The following is a 19,674-nucleotide window of genomic DNA, read 5'->3' on the forward strand; positions in this document are numbered from 1 at the left end:
AAAGATAGCTGTAAGCAAGCTACAATGTCATATAAGGTATAAGATAACCATGTTATCCTTGAATTACATAATTTTTGTAATTAGTTTTACCAGTGATAATTTCAGGAATTCTGAATATCATAACTGGAGCCTAGCCTAAAAATCACAGGATGCTGTGGGAAAGGTGCACAGCGTTTATCTGCAGTCATTAGAAAGTTACGGGGTATTTTCTTCAGGAAACATTGTTACAAGTAGTTTCTTTTAAATATCTGTTCTGTTCTGTTCTGTTCAGTCGCTCAGTCGTGTCGGACTCTTTGTGATCCGGTGGACTGTATCCACCACTAATTTAAGACAACTATGCTAGATCCAACCAGTCCATTCTAAAGGAGATCAATCCTGGGTGTTCATTGGAAGGACTGATGCTAAAGCTGAAACTCCAATACTTTGGCCACCTCATGCGACGAGTTGACTCACTGGAAAAGAGTCTGATGCTGGGAAGGATTGGGGGTGGGAGGAGAAGGGGACGACAGAGAATGAGATGGATGGATGGCATCACCGACTCTGGACATGAGTCTGAGTCAACTCCGGGAGTTGGTGATGGACAGGGAGGCCTGGCGTGCTGTGATTCATGGGGTCGCAAAGAGTCGGACACGACTGAGCGACTGAACTGAACTGATGCTAGATTAAGTTGTTTCAAAGTAGTTTATTTAGGGGTTCCATTTTCACTCCTCAACAGATTTTATGTATTTCTCATATGCTTCTTCACTCATCAGTTCATCTAGTTCTGAAGGGTTACTGAATGTCATCTAGATCAGCCAACCATCTTCGTAACAAGACTTGTTGACAAGTCCTGGATTTTCTGCTAGAGCTTTATTAATTTCAGTTACTTCTCCTGATAGAGGAGAAGAGTTCACTAGGAGCTTTCACACTTTCCAAAGCACCAAACTCCTCGTTTGTTCAACTTTGTCCCAACTTCAGGCAGACTACAGTAAACAACATCTCCCAAACCTTCCTGTGCAAAGGTGCTGATTCCCACTGTTCGAACACCGTTTTCTGTTTTTACCCAGGCGTGTTTTTCTGTGAATTTCCGCACCGACAGCAGAGCAGGGCCGGTGCGCAGCGCCCGGACAGCACCCGCCCGCAGTCCCCAGGGCCGCGGCGAGCAGCGCGCGCTGGGTGCCGAGATGGCGCGCAGGCTGCCGACCGCGGCCCGCACGCTCCGCACCGCGCGCAGCGCCATGTTGGCACGGGTGCAGAGGGTCTCCGCGCGGCACCTAGAGCACCCCGGCTGGCGGGGGCGGGGCGGGACGGGGCGGCTGCGGGCCGGGGCTAGCTGGCTGGACCGGGGCGCGGGGGCGGGTCATCAGGGATTGTTTAAATGAAGGATAGTAGCATCAATAGAGTATAAGCTACTGTTTTTAAAAGTCATGCATTTGAAGAATGTAAATATGGTAAAATAATCATCATATAATGTTAAGGTAAAAAGGATGTACACTTAATTGATTAAAATCTCAGTACACACAAAAAATCCCAGTTTCCTAAAATATTCATACATAAATAGAAAAGCAAAGTCTGAAGGAAAAGAGATATATACTAAAATGTTAAGAGTGCTAGTTTCTGGACTTCCCTAGTGGTATAGTGGATAAGAAGCCACCTGCCAATACAGAGCTGATGAGTTCAATCCCTGGTCCAGGAAGATTCCACATGCCATGGGTCAACTAAGCCCATACGCCACAACTACTAAGCCCCTACTCTAGAGGCCAGGACCCGCAACTACTGAGCTCATGTGCTGCAATTACTGAAGCCCTTGTGCCTTGAACCTGTGCTCCACAACAGGAGAAATAGCATGGTCAGAAGCCTGTGCACCACAACAAAGGGTAATCCCCACCTGCAGCAACAAAGACCCAGCACAGCCAAAACTAAAATAATTTTTAAAAAGTCATGTTAAAAAAGTGAATGGATTATATGAAACTCATTTTTTAATGAATAATTTTCTGTTTTCCAAATTTTCTATGAATTTATATACTTTAGATTCATAAAAAAGAAATTCAATCAGTTAAGACACATATCAAAAAAAAAAAAGACACATCAAAAGCCACTACCTCTCTGAATTCTGTCTTCAGAATTAATTTTGACATACACATATATTTTCTTTATTGAGGTACAGTTGATTTACAATATTATGAATTTCAAGTATAAAATACACTGATACAAAATTTGAAAAGACTATATTCCATATGAAGTTATTATAATATATTGGAGGGACTTCCTGGTAGTCCAGTGGTTAAGACTCCATGCTTCCACTGCAGGGAGCATGGGTTTGATCCCTGGTCCAAGGGAACTAAGATACCGTACACTGCACAGCACAGCCAAAAAAATAAAAGAAAATATTGCATGTATTTCTATGTCTGTAAATAAATTCTTATGCTTTATTCATAGTAATGTATACCTCTTAATCTCCTGCCTCTATCTTGCCCCTCTCCCATACCCTTTTCCCACTGGTAACCACTAGTTTGTTCTCTGTATCTGTGAGTCTGTTTTTGTTATATTTATTTTTTTGTATTCCACAGATAAGTGGTAACATATAGTATTTGTCTTTCTATCTGACTTATTTTACTAAGTGTAATATCCTCCAGGTTCATCGATGTTGTTGCAAATGGCAAATTTTGATTCTTTTTAGAACTGAGTAGTATTCCTTTATAAATAGATACCACCCTCTTCTTTATCCATTTGTCTATTGATGGAAAACTGAGTTGCTTCAGTATCTTGGCTATTGTAAATAATACTGCTCTGGACATTTGGGTGCATGTATCTTTTCTAATCAGTGTTTTTGTTTTTTCAGGTATGTATCCCAGAGAGTAATTGCTGAATCATCTAGTAGAACCAGTTTTAATCTTTTGATGAGCCTCCATACTGTTTTCTATAGAAACTACACCAATTTACATTCCCACCAACAGTGGACAAGGGTTACAATCCACAAATTCAGTATATCTTTTGGTCTGTTTGTATCATCTTCAATTTCTCTCATCAACTTTCTGTTGTTGTTGTTTTTTTAAGATTCCACAACTAAGCAATATCATATTTGTCTTTCTCTGACTTACTTCAGTCAGTATGACAATCTCTAGGTCCATCCAAGTTGGTGCAAATGGCATTATTTTGTTTTTCTTTTATGGCTGAGTAATATGGTGATGGAATTCCAGCTGAGCTATTTAAAATCCTAAAAGATGCTGCTGCTAAAGTGCTGTACTCAATACATCAGCAAATTTGGAAAACTCAGCAGTGGCCACAGGACTGGAAAAGGTCAATTTTCATTCCAACCCCAAAGGGCACTGCCAAAGTACATTGAAACTACCATATAATTGCACTCATTTCACATGCTAGCAAGGTTATATTCAAAATCCTTCAAGCTAGGCTTCAGCAGTACATGAACAAAGAATTTCCAAATATACAAGCTGGGTTCTGAAGAGGCAGAGGGAACACAGACCAAATTGCCAACGTTTGTCGGGTCATGGATAAGGCAAGGGAGTTCCAGAAAAACATCTACTTCTGCATCATTGACTACACTAAAGCCTTTGACTGTGTGAATGACAACAAACTGTGGAAGATTATTAAAGAGATGGGGATATCAGACCCCTTTTCTTGCCTCCTGGGAAACCTGTATGCAGGTCAGAACAATTAGAACAGGACATGGAAAAATGGACTGGTTCCAAATCAGGAAAGGAGTATGTCAAGGCTGTATATTGTCACCTTGATTATTTAATTTATATGTAGAGTACATCATGCAAAATGCTGTGCCAGATGACTCACAAACTAGAACCAAGATTGCCTGGTGAAATATCAACAACCTCAGATTTGCAGATGATACCACTCTAATGGCAGAAAGTGAAGAGGAGCTAGAGAACCTCTAGATGAGAGTGAAAGAGAAGAGTGAAAAAGTTGGCTTGAAACTCAACATTAAAAAAAAAAATCAAAACTACGATCATAGCATCTGGTCCCATCACTTCATGGCAAATAGAAGAGGAAAAAGTGGAAGCAGCAGCAGATTTTATTTTCTTGGGCTCCAAAGTCACTGCAAATGGTGACTGCAGCCATGAAATTAAAAGATGCTTGCTCCCTGGAAGGAAAGCTATGACAAACCTAGACAGCATATTAAAAAGTAGACACATCACTTTCCTGACAAAGGTCTGTATAGTCAAAGCTACGGTTTTTCCAGTAGTCATGTATGTATGTGAGAGTTGGATCATAAAGAAGGCTGAGTGCTGAAGAATTGATGCCTTCAAACTGTGGTGTTGGAGAAGACTCCTGAGAGTCCTGTGGACTGCAAGTAGATCAAGCCAGTCAATCCTAAAGGAAATCAACCCTGAATATTCATTGGAAGGAGTGTTGGCTGAAGCTCCAATACTTTGGCCATCTGATGTGAAGAGCAGACTTATTGGAAGAGACCCTGATGCTGGGAAAGGCTGTAGGAAATAGAAGGGGGTGACAAAGGATGAGATGGTAACTCAATGGACATGAATTTGAGCAAAATTCAGGAGACAGTGGAGGACAGAGGAGCCTGGCATGCTACAGTCCATGGGGTCACAAAGAGTTGGACAGAACTTAGTAACTGAACAACAGCAATATTCCATTATGTATATGTACCACATCTTTATCCATTCCTCTGTTGATTGACGTTTAGTTTGCTTCCATGTCCTGGCTATTGTAAACAGTGGTGCAAGGAACATTGGGATGCATGTATCTTTTTTAATTTTGATTTTTCTCCAGATATATGCCCAGGAGTAAGATTGCTGGATTATATGGTAACTCTGTTTTCAGTTCTCTTAGGAACCTCTCCACACCAATTTACATTCTCATCAACAGTGTAGGAAGGTTCCCTTCTCCAGTATTTATTGTCTGTGGGTTTCTCTTTTCTGACTGTGCTAGATCTTCATTGTCGCTCAAGCTTTTCTCTAGTTGTAATGAGTAGGAACTACTCTCTACTTACGGTGTGAGGCTTATCTTTGCGGTGGCTTCTCTTGTTGCAGAACACAGGCTCTAGGTGGGCTTCAGTAGCTGTAGCATATAGGCTCAGTAGTTGCAGCTTCTGAGCTATAGAGCCCAGGTTCAACAGTTGTGGTGAACAGTCTTAGTTGCTCCATGGCTCATGGAATCTTCCTGGATCAGGGATCAAACCTGTGTCTCCTGCATTGGCGAGTGGATTCTTTACCACTGAGCCACAAGGGAAGCCCATCTGTGGATTTTCTGATGATAGGAATTCTGGCTGATATGATATCTCATTGTAGTTTTGATTTGCATTTCTCTAATAATTAGCAATACTGAACATCTTTTTATGTGCCTCTTGGCCATGTTGGAATTCCCTGATAGATCAGTTGGTAAAGAATCTGCCTGCAATGCAGGAGACTAGTTCATTTCCTGGATTGGGACAATCTGCTGGAGAAGGGATAGGCTACCCACTCAAATATTCAACTGGTAATGAATCCGCCTGCAATGCAGGAGACCTGGGTTTGATCCCTGGGTTGGGAAGATCCCCTGGAGAAGGAAACAGCTATCCACTCCAGTATTCTTGCCTAGAGAATTCACTATACAGTCCATGGGGTTGCAAAGAGTTGGGCATGACTGAGCGACTTTCACTTTTTCACTCACTGGCCATGTGTTTGTCATCTTTAGAGAAATATCTATTGAGGTCTTCTGCCCGTTTATTTATGGTTATTTGTCTGATGATATTAAGCCATACCAGCTGTTGGTACATTTTGGAGCCCAATCCTTGCCAGTCACATCATTTGCAAATATTTTCTTGCATTTGATGGGTTGTCTTTTTGTTTTGTTTATGGTTTCCTCTGCTGTGCAAAAGCTTTTGAGTTTAATTAGGTCTCATTTGTTTATTTTTGTTTTTATTTCCATTACTCTGGAAGACAGATTGAAAAGGTTATTGCTGTGATTTTTGTCAGAGAGTGTTCTGCCTGTTTTCTTCTAATAGTTTTGTAGTGTCTGGTCTCACATTTTTGAAATCCATGTATCACGCTGTGAGTAAGCTCAGCAGTCCATGCAGAAATTCACGTGCATGAGAATCACAACTGGCTTTAGGACTGAGTGGCAGGTGGAAGCTGGAAGGGCTCCAGGAAGACCATTAGTGAAAGTCAAAGAGGCTCACGAAGGCCTAAAGGAAAGCAAGTAAATTCATTGGAAGCCAGAGGAAACACTGACATCTGTAATAATGTGAAAAAAGGAAAATATACCTAATTAATTCAATGATCTAGCTAAAATGACTTCCCGGCAGAGTACTGATAGTATCATCTGGCTTCTTCTTGCTGCCTATTATAAAACATACAAGAAGAAGAGGTGAACTAAAGAATCAACTGTTATCAACAAGGACCTACTGTGCAGTACAGAGAACCCACTCGATATTCTGTGATAAGCTGTATGGGAAAGAACCTGAAAAAGAATAGATATGTGTATAACTGAACCGCTTTGCTGTACACAACTGTACTCCAATATAAAATAATTTTTTAAATGAACTTCTAAATAGGAAGCAACCAGGACTTGCCAAGTTTGACAGTAATAGTGTTTCTCCTTTCCACCTTCTCCAGATGGTAAATTACTCTATAGTTAAGACAGAATCTCAAAGCAAAGTCAAGCCCAGAGTGAGTCTATGGGGGATTCTTTGTAAAGACCTCAAAGATTCATGGTAGTGCCTCACAGAATATTTCAGAATGACAAAAGTCCCTCTAAACATTTTAAGGTGTGCCTAACAAATCCTATTAAATAAGAGAATTTATGAGAATCTTAAGGATGTTTTCCTGCAGCATTCTCCCAAAAAGCCCCAGATAGAGACATTCTTATCTCAAACAGGTTTATAGTGGTGTATTGCCTAATACAGTGAACTCCACTAATATTTTTAGAAAACCCACATAGTTTTTAAAATGGTTCTGGTAGAAGCACAGTAAGTTTAAATGAGAAAGAATGCAAAATAAAAAGAGATCTTTTTTTAAATTTTTTAAAATTTTTAAAAAATTTATTTAATTGGAGGCTAATTACTTTACATTATTGGTTTTGCCATACACTGACATGAATCTGCCCCAGGTGTACATGTGTTCCCCATCTTGAACCCCCCTCCCACCTCCCTCCCCATCCCATCCCTCTGGTTCATTTTTTAAAGTGCATCTCTATGTATTTTCACAGTGAATGCACCAATCATAAAACAAAAACAAAACTCCTGCTTTGAAGAACATCCACTACACTACTCTGACTTCTATCTCCATATTTTAGTTTTGCCTGTTTTTATTTTTTATTTTAATTTATTTATTTTAATTGGAGGCTACTTACAATATTGTAGTGGTTTTTGCCATACATTCACATGAATCAGCCATGGGTGTACATGTGTTCCCCATCCTGAACCCTCCTCCCATCTCCCTCCCCATCCCATCCCTCAGGGTCATCCAAGTGCACCGATCCTGAGGACCCTGTCTCATGCATGAAACCTGGGCTGGCGATCTATTTTACATATGGTAATATACATGTTTCAATGCTATTCTCTCAAATCATCCCACCCTCGCCCTCTCCCCCTCAGAGTCCAAAAGTCTGTTCTTTACATCTGTGTCTAAAAAGAGACATTTCAGTTCAGTTCAGTTCAGTCGCTCAGTCGTGTCCTACTCTTTATGACCCCATGAACCGCACGCAGCAGGCCAGGCCTCCCTGTCCATCACCAACTCCCGGAGTCCACCCAAACCCATGTCCATTGTGTCGGTGATGCCATCCAACCATCTCATCCTCTGTCGTCCCCTTCTCCTCCTGCCCTCATCTTTCCCAGCATCACAGTCTTTTCAAATGAGTCAGCTCTCCGCATCAGGTGGCCAAAGTATTGGAGTTTCAGCTTTAGCATCAGTCCTTCCAATGAACACCCAGGACTGATCTCCTTTTGGATGGACTGCTTTGATCTCCTTGCAGTCCAAGGGACTCTCAAGACTCTTCTTCAACACCACAGTTCAAAAGCATCAATTCTTCTGCGCTCAGCTTTCTTTATAGTCCAACTCTCACAGAGACCTTTAGATGCTTCATATATTTTGCCCAGAAAACAGATCCTGGAGGCTTTTTTCCTAATTATTTTTATGGGAAACACAGGTTTCAACTCAGAGGATAGAATCAAGAGATACAGAGAACACCTCAGAGAGTAAACTGAGCAGCAATGAAAAAATTGGCAACACGTTCTCAGCTAGATTTCAGGAGAGGTAGGTAGGGGACAGCAATTGTTGTGTGTCTCTCAGACGCCACATTTTTGAACAGGAATGTCTAAGAATTGGGGCTTCACAGGTGGCACTAGTGGTAAAGAACCTGCTTGCCAACGCAGGAGACCTAAGAGACAAGGGTTTGATCCCTGGGTCAGGAAGACTGCTGGAGAAGGCCATGGTAACCTACTCCAGTAGGTTTGCCTGAAGAATCCCCTGGACAGAAAAACGGTGGCTCAGTCCATAGGTCGCAAAGAGTTGGACATGACTGAAGCAACTTAGCATGCACACACACATAGCATCACAGCCTCAAGTCTGTCAAGCTTCATAGGGTGGCACAGCACTCTAAGAGCAAGTGCTCCCAGCAAACATGGTGGAAACCTCATGGCCTTTATGACCTACCTTCTGAAGTTACAAAGCATCAGTTCAGTACTAAATGAAGCAGTCAGAAACCCATCCGTATTGAGGGGAGAGGGCATAGATCTCCCGCCTCTTTGTGCCAGAAGTGGCAAAGAATTTTGTGGTATAAATTCTATGCTATAAATTCTACCTGCACAGGGTAGAATTTTCTTTTTTAAACCTGCACAGGACTTCCCTCGTGGCTTAGTGGTAAAAAAAACCGGATCCGTGGTCCGGGAAGATCTCACCTGCCTCAGAGTGGCTAAGCCTGTGTTCCACAGCTATTGAGCCTGTGCTCTAGAGCCTGGGAGCAGCAACTGCTGAGTCCACTTGCTGCAACTACTGAAGTCCGTGTGCCCAAGAGCCCATGCTCTTCAGTGAGAGAAGCCACCACAGTGAGAAGCCAGGTAGCACAACTAGAGCATATAGAATCCCAGTTCGCTGCAACTAGAGAAGAGCCACAGCCACGCAGACCCAGCACAGCCAAGAATAATAATATATAAACAAATTATTTAAAACCTGTACAAACAATTTTTCTATAGCGTGTTAAACACAGTTTTCTTTGTATTTCACTAGCTCGAGGTTTACAGGTGTTATGAACTGAATGTGTGCCCTCAAAACTCAATGTTGCAATCTGAAACTCCAGTGTGATGGTATTTGAGGATGGGGCCTTTGCGAAGTTGTTAGGTTTAAATGAGGTCAGGAAAATGAGGCCTCCATGATGAGATTAGTGTCCTTATGAAATGAGGAAGTGAAACTGGAGCTCCCCCTCTTTTTTTCCCCGCCAGTTGAAGACACAGGGAGAAGGCAGCTGTCTCTAGGCCAGAAGAGGCCCCCACCAGGAACTGAATCTGCCAGAAGCTTGATCTTGGACTTCCCAGCCTCCAGAACTGTGAGAAATGTCTGTTGTTTAAGCCATTCCGTCTATGGTATTTTGTTAGAGAAGCCTGAGCCAAGACATAGTCCTTCCGGACTATGTGGTTGATGTTCGTCAATTTTTGAAATTCTCAACCATTGTCTCTTCAAATAAACCTACTAACGCTTTGTAGCTTTGTTGTCAGGGAAAGTGATGATGCCTCTAGAAATGTCACAATATGAGTTTCCAAAGTTTGTTCTTAGAACCAGGAAGCAAGAAGGAAAATAGGTCATAGTCACTCACCTTTGGACGGATGACTTTGGAAGGAATGATGCTGAAGCTGAAGCTCCAATACTCTGTCCACCTGATGCAAAGAGCCAACTCACTGGAAAAGACCCTGATGCTAGGAAAGATTGAAGGCAGGAGAAGGGGATGACAAACGATGAGATGGTTGGATGGCATCACTAACTCGATGGACATGAATTTGAGCATCCTTTGGGAGTTTGTGATGGACAGGGAAGCCTGGCATGCTGCAGTCCATGGGGTCGCAGAGTTGGACACAACTGAGCAACTGAACTGAACTGAATGACTCACCTTTGGAACACAGTTTTGACTAAACTATTCTAGAGTCAGATGTTCCCTTTCTTTTATAATTTTTATTATTTTTTGGTTACGCTGGGTCTTTGTTGCTGGGCATGGGCTTTCTATAGTTGAGGTAAGTGAGAGCTACTCTCTATTTGCAGTATGTGGACTTCTCATTGCAGTAGCCTCTCCTGTTATGGATCAAGAGCTCTAGGTTTGCAGGTTTCAGTAGTTGTGGCACATGGTCTTAGTTGCCACAGGCATGTGGGATCTTCCTGGACCAGGGATCAAAACGGTGTTCCTTCCATTGAAAGGTGGATTCTTAACCACTGACCACAAAGGAAGCCCCTGGTGCTCCCCTTCTTACTGTAACTCCTCCTCCCAGGGAATTCCTCTTTAATCTCCATGAGAAAAAGGTCAGTCTGGCTTTCCTTCTATCAACACCTCTGTGTATACTTTAGCCAATGAAAATTCTACTGTTATCAGTAATTGAACCACTGGCAAACACTGAATGGCCATTCTCTCCCAGTGATGGAAAAAGTAACCCAGTAGTTCTGTGACTAAAAATGTTAAATAAAAAAAATCTAGATGAAAACACAAATCTTAAAAGTACGGATACTTTTTACCATTTTGTATTATATACCTCTGTTGAATCTTCAACAATAGGCATGTGTTACATTAGAAAAATTCATAATGAAATAAAACTCCACAAAGTTACCTAAAATATGTCATTAATACCAATGACATGAATTTAGTGTTGTCCAGGGGACAATCAATTCACATAAGATTATTAAACACTAAAATCCAACCTTGAATCTCTCTCTCCTGTCAGTAACAGAGCAGTGCATTACAATTTGGGGGACGGTCCAAGGTGCTTGGTGAAGAAGGTTAGAATTTGCTTCCAAGCATCTACCTGGGCCTTAGAATGGGCCCTGGGCTCCCCACCCCACTTTACGGGTTTGTCCAATAATGCGTGCAAAGAAGCTGGGCACATGGGGAAATAAGGAGGCTCAATGTAGTGCCCAGTCCCAGGATAAGAGATGATCTGGGGTTTTTCCTTTCCATGGGCCTGTAACCGTTCAGAGGCTATCTGGGCATAAACCTCACTCCTCCAGTTATGGTCATCCTGACCAACAATGAAGAGAATGGGCCCCTGGGCCTTCTCGATTGGAATCATGCAGGGGTTCTCACATCCCCCTACAATATCATTCCTTATATCCACAATGTCTAGGAGGCCTGAGAAAGCGACCTTCACTCGCCTCAGGTCATGGCCCAGTGGTGGAATGCTGTTTTCTTTGTAGTATATAGCTTTGTTTGTAATGAACCCAGATCCATTGATGGAAACCGTGGCTGCTACATTCTTCAAAAATGAGGCCATGCAGAGACAAATATCAGCTCCTAAAGAAATGCCCAGGAGCCCAATGCGTGGGCCCTTTATCTGGAAGAAAAGAAAAGACAAGAATCAAGAACTTACCCAAGAGAAAAACGTTTTTCTAAATGCAACTAGAGATGCCGTTAGCTTTAATTTGTGAACTGGCCACAAGACACTCAACCTCAGTTCACAGAGGCGTTTCTTCCCATATAAAGACTATCTTGCTGGACACATGGCAAACAAATTCAGTGGTAAATTTGGGATGATGGCTTAGTTGCTAAGGACTGTAGCCTGCCAGGTTCCTCTGTCCAATGGGATTCTCCAGGCAAGAATACTGGAGAGGGTGGCCACTTCCTTCCCCAGGGAATCTTTCCCACCCAGGGGTCAAACCTGGGTCTACCTACATTGCAGACAGATTCTTTACTTGACTGAGCACGGGATTGTTTGCAAAATTCCAGAGAGTCAGACACTAGAGAATGCTGAGTCATGGAGCCTGGCAAGTGTTACATTATGTTTTTGGGTATCTAAGTCTGTAAAACCAAATTCTGTTACAAGAAGTGAATCATTATCAGACCACTTCTAAATATATACTGAAAAATGGTTAACTTAATAGAAACAAAGTAGGACTGCAGAGTGCAATTAAGTAGTTCTTATTTTCTGAAATGGGTGGACAAGTTTAGACCATCTGAGAACATACCCTGCTATCAGAAAAATATTAAAAAGCATTCAAAGCAAAACAATTAGAAACTCCACTTTCTCTCAAAAGAAATTTTCATATCACTACCTAATTCCTTGAAATAAAATTTCACATGACTTTTACAATGAATTCTGCATTATTAAGGGGATGGTGCTTTAGGTGCTTTAGGCACTAAAACCAAGGAAGTATCCAAAAGAAATCTCTGTGAAAGAAGAGTAGAGCAGCACCAGTGCCCCTGGCACAGGTGAGTGCAAAGGGACAGCCCTCTGAGGTAATTCTGGAGAGAATGATAAAGGACATTAGGAGAACCTGGGTGTGTTGAAGCATGTAGCACAGGGCTTCTTCAAAATATTCCAGGTGTATCACGTCAAATTTCTTGGGAAGATCATCAAAGTCATAATAAGCTAGAGCCAATGTGTCAAGGCCATGGCCAGCCAAAAGACTGGCCCGATATTCCAATAGGCCTCCTCCAATACCGAAGATGTCAATGATCCCTGGGAAAGGTCCAGATCCTAGAGACAGTAATATTACAAAGGGAAAATATATATAATTTAATGAATTTGCTTTCCATGTTCAACATCACTAATTATTAGAGAAACGCAAATCAAAACTACTATGAGATACTCACCTCACAAGAGTCCGAATGACCATCATTAAAAAGTCCACAAATAAGTGCTGGAGAGGGTGTGGACAAAAGGGAACCCTCCTACACTGTTGGTGGGAATATAAGTTGGTACAGCTACTATGGAAAATAGTATAGAGGTTCTCAAAAAACTAAAACTATAGTTGCCATATGATCCAACAATCCCACTCCTGGGCATATACCAGGAAAAAACTATAAATCAAAAAGATATATGAATTCCTGTGTTCATAGCAGCACTGTTTCACAACAACCAAGACAAGGAAACAAGCTAAATGTGCACTGACAGATGAATGCATACAGAAGACGTGGTACATATATGCAGTGGAATACTACTCAGCCACAAAAAAGAACGAAACAACATTTACAGCAACATGGATGGACGTAGAGATTATCATACTAAGTGAACATTCAGAAAACTAAGATCATGGCATCTGGTCCCATCACTTCATGGGAAATAGATGGAAAAACAGTGGAAACAGTGTCAGACTTTATTTTTTTGGGCTCCAAAATCACTGCAGATGCTGATTACAGCCATGAAATTAAAAGACGCTTACTCCTTGGAAGGAAAGTTATGACCAACCTAGATAGCATATTAAAAAGCAGAGACATTACTTTGCTGACAAAGGTCTGTCTAGTCAAGGCTATGGTTTTTCCAGTGGTCATGTATGGATGTGAGAGTTGGACTGTGAAGAAAGCTGATCGCCGAAGAATTGATGCTTTTGAACTGTGGTGTTGGAGAACTCTTGCGAGTCCCTTGGACTGCAAGGAGATCCAACCAGTCCATTCTAAAGAAGATCAATCCTGGGTGTTCATTGGAAGGACTGATGCTAAAGCTGAAACTCCAATACTTTGGCCACCTCATGCGAAGAGTTGACTCACTGGAAAAGACTCTGATGCTGGGAGGGACTGGGGCCAGGAGAAGAAGGGGACGACAGAGGATGAGATGGCTGGATGGCATTACCGACTCGATGGACATGAGTTTGAGTGAATTCCGGGGATTGGTGATGGACAGGGAGGCCTGGCGTGCTGTGATTCACAGGGTCGCAAAGAGTTGGACACGACTGAGCGACTGAACTGAACTGAACTGTGAACTAAGTCAGGAAGAGAAAGACAAGTACCATATGATACACTTATATGTAGGATCTAAAGTATGACACAAATGAACTTATCAACAAAACAGAAACATACTCACAGATGTAGTGAACAGACTTGTGGTTGCCAAGAGGGAGGGTGTGTTGCAAAGGGATGCAGTGGGAGTCTGGGCTTAGCAAATGCAAACTTGTAAAGAGAGAATGTATAAATAACAAGGTCTTACCATATAGTATAGGGAACTATATTCAATACCCTGTGATAAACTATAATGGAAAAGAATATATATATGTATAATTGAATTACTTTACAGTACAGCAGAAATGAATACATTGTAAATCAACTACACTTCAATTTTTTAAAAAGAGCCTGCTTTCCTTTTAGAGATCTTTCTAAACTATTAGTCAGTTCCTGTGAATCAAAGAAAGATAACAGTTCCCTAAGTCATTATTGAAAAGGAATACAAGTTCCTTTTAGGGAAGGGAGTCCAAGGAAAATATAAAAGGTAACTTATCAATGCATTTACCCTCCATATTATTTTATAACAAATTATCTCAAAGGTTCTAAGAATCTGTAGTTGTAGGGAAGAATAACCAAGTTAATAATCTTGCAAGAAAACTTTTGTATTGTGTTGCATCAACACGACTCTCTGTGTGTGTATACTTGTATTTCAAATGTCACTTGACCAGAGGAAAGAAAAAGAGATACCCAGTGAGGCTTTAGGTAAGGAAGGCAGTGAAGTCTGAAAAGTGATCTGTGGTAGAGAGGAGCATGAAAAAGTGGGTAAGGGGCCCAGTGTAAGGAGGACACTAGAGAAGAGTGTCCTGGCAATAGGTTCCATCATATTGTGTAAGATCTACGGAGCTGAAGCCTATAGAGATCTGTAGACTAATTATTAATGGCAAAATGAACCTACGGACCCCATCCAGTCCTTTTTTTTTAAATCTGCATGATAACCGCATCCACCTCTGGGATACAGAGGTTAAATGAGATAATGCAAGCAAACCGCATAGCAGAATGCAGAACAAATCAAAAGCCTCCATTGTGGCTGTGAGGTCACTGATTTAGTCAACATCCTCTTCTCTGATCCTGATCCCAAGCCACCCTTCCTGGGAAGCGGTATCACAAACCAAAACGGCCTAGAGAACACGCTCGCCAGGCCCCAGCACCCCAGGCTCACCTGGCGGCAGGAACAGCGTGGCGCGCACCCGGCCCGCGCGCACCGGCTCGCGCCGCACCCCGGGTGCCAGGAAGTCGCGCTCGTGCACCGCCCGGGCCAGGAGCCGTTGGGCCTCGGGCTCGTGGCCGTCGAGCACCTCCAGCTCCACGGCGAAGGGTGTCTGCACATCCCGCTTCAGAAATCGCCAAAAAGGCTTCTCGGGCTCCAGCGCCCAGAAGAGCCCCATGGGCTCGAGCCCCGCGAAGCTGCCGCCCAGCGCGGGCGCGCGCTCCAGGTCCAGCAGGCCGGCGGCGTCGGCGCAGTAGCGCGCGTGGGCCCTGAAGAGCGCGCCCTTCTCGTCGCGCAGGGACGCGCGCAGCGTGACCGGCTGCCCCGGCGCCAGGCCGCGCACAGCGATGCGCACGGGCTCGTCCCAGCGGCAGCGGACCGCGGGCTCCAGCGTCACGGTCACTGTCATTCCAGACGCACAGTCGCAGCCCATACCCTGACTGTGAAAGCTCAGGTCGTTTCCAGTGTCCCATCCCAGGCCGGGTGTGCGCGCCCAGTGGACCGACGAGGTCAGGCGTCGCCTGGGGCCGGCTACTGGTCAAAGGCTGAGGCGCCTCCGGAGGCGTCCTGGCGCTTCCTGTTCATGTACCTCCTCTAGCCGGCAACTTGCCTGACTAAAAGTCGTTTTCCTGGCAGGACGCACAGGGATGTCCGGCTGTACCGTGGATTGCCAAACCCGCCCGCGGACGCCTCCAACTTCCCGCACTGTTTGGGGGTAATTGATTCATGGTGAAACCAGAGCTGAGTGACTTTAGACAGAATTCCAAGACTTGTAGCCCCTCCATAGAAAAGGCCAACTTAAAACTTGTAATGAATTATAACGTACATACCAAAAACGTGCGTAAATCGTAAGTGTACAGTTCAATGAATTCCAAAACCTGAACGTACTTAGTTGGATAACCAAGGCACAGAGATTCAGAAACATCACTACCAGCACTCCAGAAGCCACCCTCCTTTCTATTCCAGTCGCTTTCCCGTCCCCAAGGTACTCTGAGTCCAATAAAACGGGTTGGTTTTTCCCAACTCTATTTTATGGTGATGAATCCTTCAGTCTGCCTTCTTTAGTGTCTGATTTTATTCTCACATTATGTTGTTGAGATTCATGGATACTGTTGGGAGCAGTTGTAGATTTTCCATTATCACTGCCAAATAGTATTGCATCTTCAGTTCAGTTCAGTCGCTCAGTCGTGTCCGACTCTCCGTGACCCCATGAATCACAGCACGCCAGGCCTCCCTGTCCATCACCAACTCCCGGAGTTCACTCAAACTCATGTCCATCGAGTCGGTGATGCCATCCAGCCATCTCATTCTCTGTCGTCCCCTTCTCCTCCTGCCCCCAATCCCTCCCAGCATCAGAGTCTTTTCCAGTGAGTCCACTCTTCTCATGAGGTGGCCAAAGTATTGGAGTTTCAGCTTTAGCATCAGTCCTTCCAATGAACACCCAGGATCGATCTGCTTTAGAATGGACTGGTTGGATCTCCTTGCAGTCCAAGGGACTCTCAAGCATCTTCTCCAGCACCACAGTTCAAAAGCATCAAAACAGCATCAATTCTTTGGCGATCAGCCTTCTTCACAGTCCAACTCTCACCCTGTTGAGAGTTGGTGACAGTCCATACTATCACCCTGCTTATTTAACTTATATGCAGAGTACATCATGAGGAACGCTGGGCTGGAAGAAGCACAAGCTGGAATCAAGATTGCCGGGAGAAATATCAATAACCTCAGATATGCAGATGACACCACCCTTATGGCAGAAAGTGAAGAGGAACTCAAAAGCCTCTTGATGAAAGTGAAAGAGGAGAGTGAAAAGGTTGGCTTGAAGCTCAACATTCAGAAAACAAAGATCATGGCATCTGGTCCCATCACTTCATGAGAAATAGATGGGGAAACAGTGGAACCAGTGTCAGACTTTATTTTTGGGGGCTCCAAAATCACTGTGGATGCTGATTGTAGCCATGAAATTATAAGACACTTACTCCTTGGAAGGAAAGTTATGACCAACCTAGATAGTATATTAAAAAGCAGAGACATTGCATCTTGTAATCATAAAAGTATTTGTCAAATTTTAGTATCAGTTCAGTTCAGTTCAGTCGCTCAGTTGTGACCGACTCTTTGTGACCCCATGAATCACAGCACACCAGGCCTCCCTGTCTGTCACCAACTCCCGGAGTTCACTCAAACCCACTTCCATCGAGTCAGTGATGCCATCCAGCCATCTCATTCTCTTTTGTCCCCTTCTCCTCCTGCCCCCAATCCCCCCAAACATCAGAGCCTTTTCCAGTGAGTCAGCTCTTCACATGAGGTGGCCAAAGTATTGGAGCTTCAGCTTTAGCGTCAGTCCTTCCAATGAACATCCAGGACTGATCGCCTTTAGAATGGACTGGCTGGATTCCTTGCAGTCCAAGGGACTCTCAAGAGTCTTCTCCAACACCACAGTTCAAAAGCATCAATTCTTTGGTGATCAGCTTTCTTCACAGTCCAGCTTAGATATAGTGCTTCATTTCAGTGAAGTGAATACCAAAGATTGAAATTGCTGTATCATAGACAATGAGAACATTCAGTCTTCGCAGACACTAAGCGTCAACGTTTTGAATGCGACCCTGGAAGCAATACAGATGTAATGTCCAAGGATGTATTTTGTATTTACTACAGTTTATATGTAGTATAGTAATAACTGTGTGCTGTGTGTGTGTGCTAAGTTGCTTCAGTCATGTCTGATTTCTTGTGACTGTACAGACTGTCCTTGGGATTCTCCAGGCAAGAATCTTGGAATAGGTTGCCCTTTCCTTCTCCAGGGTATTCCATTGCTAAAGAGTAATGGCTACTCTTGTCAAATTGATCCATCTTGTTAAATTGTGTGTTTTACATTTACAATTTAACAAGTCTGTAAAACACTGGGAGTATTTTTCAAATATTCGAGAGGAGGAACCTGAGGCTTGGAGAATGTTAAGCTGCTGAGGATTAACCTCTAACTGTCAGAGACTTAACAGACTCCAAATGTGGAACTCAACAGTGAGCAGCAGCATTGGGGTGAAATATATTAGAATTCTAGCCCTGACTGCATCACTGACTAGTTCTGTAGTCTCAAGTAAGTTTATTATCTTTTGGGGTTTAAGAGTTCTTGTGTTTAACATGATGAAAGTCTCCTATATGGGGATCAAAGATGACAGTGTATGTGAAAGGCTTTGAAGAATACTAGGAAGCAAAATGTCATGTTTAATTTCACAGTACCCAGAGATTGAGCACATGTGTTTTTGTTTCTCATGCTTAGTCACTCAGTCGTGTCGGACTCTGTGACCCCATGGACTGTAGCCTGCCAGGCTCCCTGTCCTTCAAATTTTCCAGGCAAGAATACTGGTGTGGGTTGCCATTTCCTTCTCCAACTGTTTCTCATGGTTTCCAGATAATTGTCATAGGTTTGCACAATGCTTTTAAATTGCTCTGTAAGGAAAAATCAATTCTTTTTGAAGGACAAAAATATGTACTTTGAAAAACAGATGTAAGCAGTGTTGAAAAGTTTACAATGTGAAATGATAGTCTACTCTCCCTCCAGCTGCCACTTTCCCCCAAATCTGAGTGCTTCCAACTAGGTTTTGTTTCTAGATGTTGAAGAAAGTATGTAAGTGGGCGTGTGAACCTGCTATTCCTTTAAAAAAATATTTATTTATTTTTGGCTGTGCAGAGTCTTCACTGCTGCTTGCTGGCTTTCTCTAGTTGCAGCAAGCAGGGGCGACTCTCTGAGGTGGCTTCTCTTATTATGGAACCTGGGCTGCAGATGCACGTGCTTGAGTAGTTGTTGCACACAGGCTTAGATCCCCACCAAGGATCAAACCCATGTCCCCTGCATTGGAAAGTGAATTCTTAACCACTGGACCACCAGGGAAGTCCTTTGCTTTCTTCTGGATTTAGTAAGTTTTTCCTTTTTTTCTTGTGTTCTCTTCATTTGTGAATTAAACATTGTTTATTTTAGTAGTTACGCTTGAATTTTTGAAAAGGAAAAATTTTTGAAAAGAATCGTTAGTCTTGAAATGTTAACAGTGTGGACGGTTTCTTTACCTTTCTCTCAATATGAAAGAGACCTTAGAATACACTTTTACCTCACTATCCAATTTGTTTTAGGACCCCAGACAATACCAAAATCTACAGATACTTAAGTCCCTTATATAAAATGGAGTAGTGTTTGCATATCACCTACGAAAACCCTCTCATATAGTTTAAATTATCTCTAGATTACTTACAATACCTAGTATTATGTAAAAGAGTTAGTTGCTCAGTTGTGTCCGACTCTTTTGCGACCCCATGTGGAGAACTATTGACCTTGAACACTTCAGGGCCTGGGACACTGACTCTGCATGCAGTTAAAATCCAAGTGTAACTTTATAGTTATCCCTCTGTACCTATGTTCGCTTCCATGCATTCAAGCAACAGCAGCTGGTGAAGTACTGTAGTACATATTTTTTCTTTAAGTTCAAAAAAAGCAAAAAAAGAAAGAAGTTCACATGCAGGTGGACCTGTGCAGTTCACATCTGTGTTGCTCAAGGGTCAAATGTGTTTTCCATATTATTTCATCATAACCTCTTAACAGTTTTTAATTTCTATGACTCCTT

The 19,674-nt window shown here is 42.8% G+C and overlaps 1 protein-coding gene and 1 pseudogene across 2 annotated transcripts; both read right to left on the minus strand.

The window, feature by feature from the left end:
- Positions 1-210: 210 nt before the first annotated feature.
- On the minus strand, positions 211-1,494 carry LOC129563567 (glycine cleavage system H protein, mitochondrial pseudogene; annotated as a pseudogene).
- A 5,625-nt stretch (positions 1,495-7,119) lies between these two features.
- LOC129563564 (peroxisomal succinyl-coenzyme A thioesterase-like) lies at positions 7,120-15,682 on the minus strand. Of its 2 annotated transcripts, XR_008687358.2 has the most exons (4): positions 15,020-15,682; positions 12,417-12,619; positions 9,760-11,476; positions 7,120-8,417 (listed from the first exon to the last, which is right to left on the minus strand). XR_008687358.2 is itself a non-coding variant. In XM_055437395.2 (3 exons), the coding sequence occupies exons 1-3, from the start codon at positions 15,498-15,500 to the stop codon at positions 10,886-10,888; spliced, it is 1,275 nt and encodes a 424-aa protein (XP_055293370.2). In that variant the 5' UTR covers positions 15,501-15,682; the 3' UTR covers positions 9,759-10,885. The 2 variants fall into 2 exon arrangements, 1 of the variants encoding a protein (XP_055293370.2); XM_055437395.2 differs by lacking the exon at positions 7,120-8,417 and having other exon boundaries at positions 9,759-11,476.
- Between the last annotated feature and the right edge of the window lie 3,992 nt (positions 15,683-19,674).

Source organism: Moschus berezovskii, chromosome 9 (assembly GCF_049115385.1).
Source record: "Moschus berezovskii isolate FMDL1 chromosome 9, NW_MosBer_1.0, whole genome shotgun sequence".
Taxonomy (NCBI): domain Eukaryota; kingdom Metazoa; phylum Chordata; class Mammalia; order Artiodactyla; family Moschidae; genus Moschus; species Moschus berezovskii.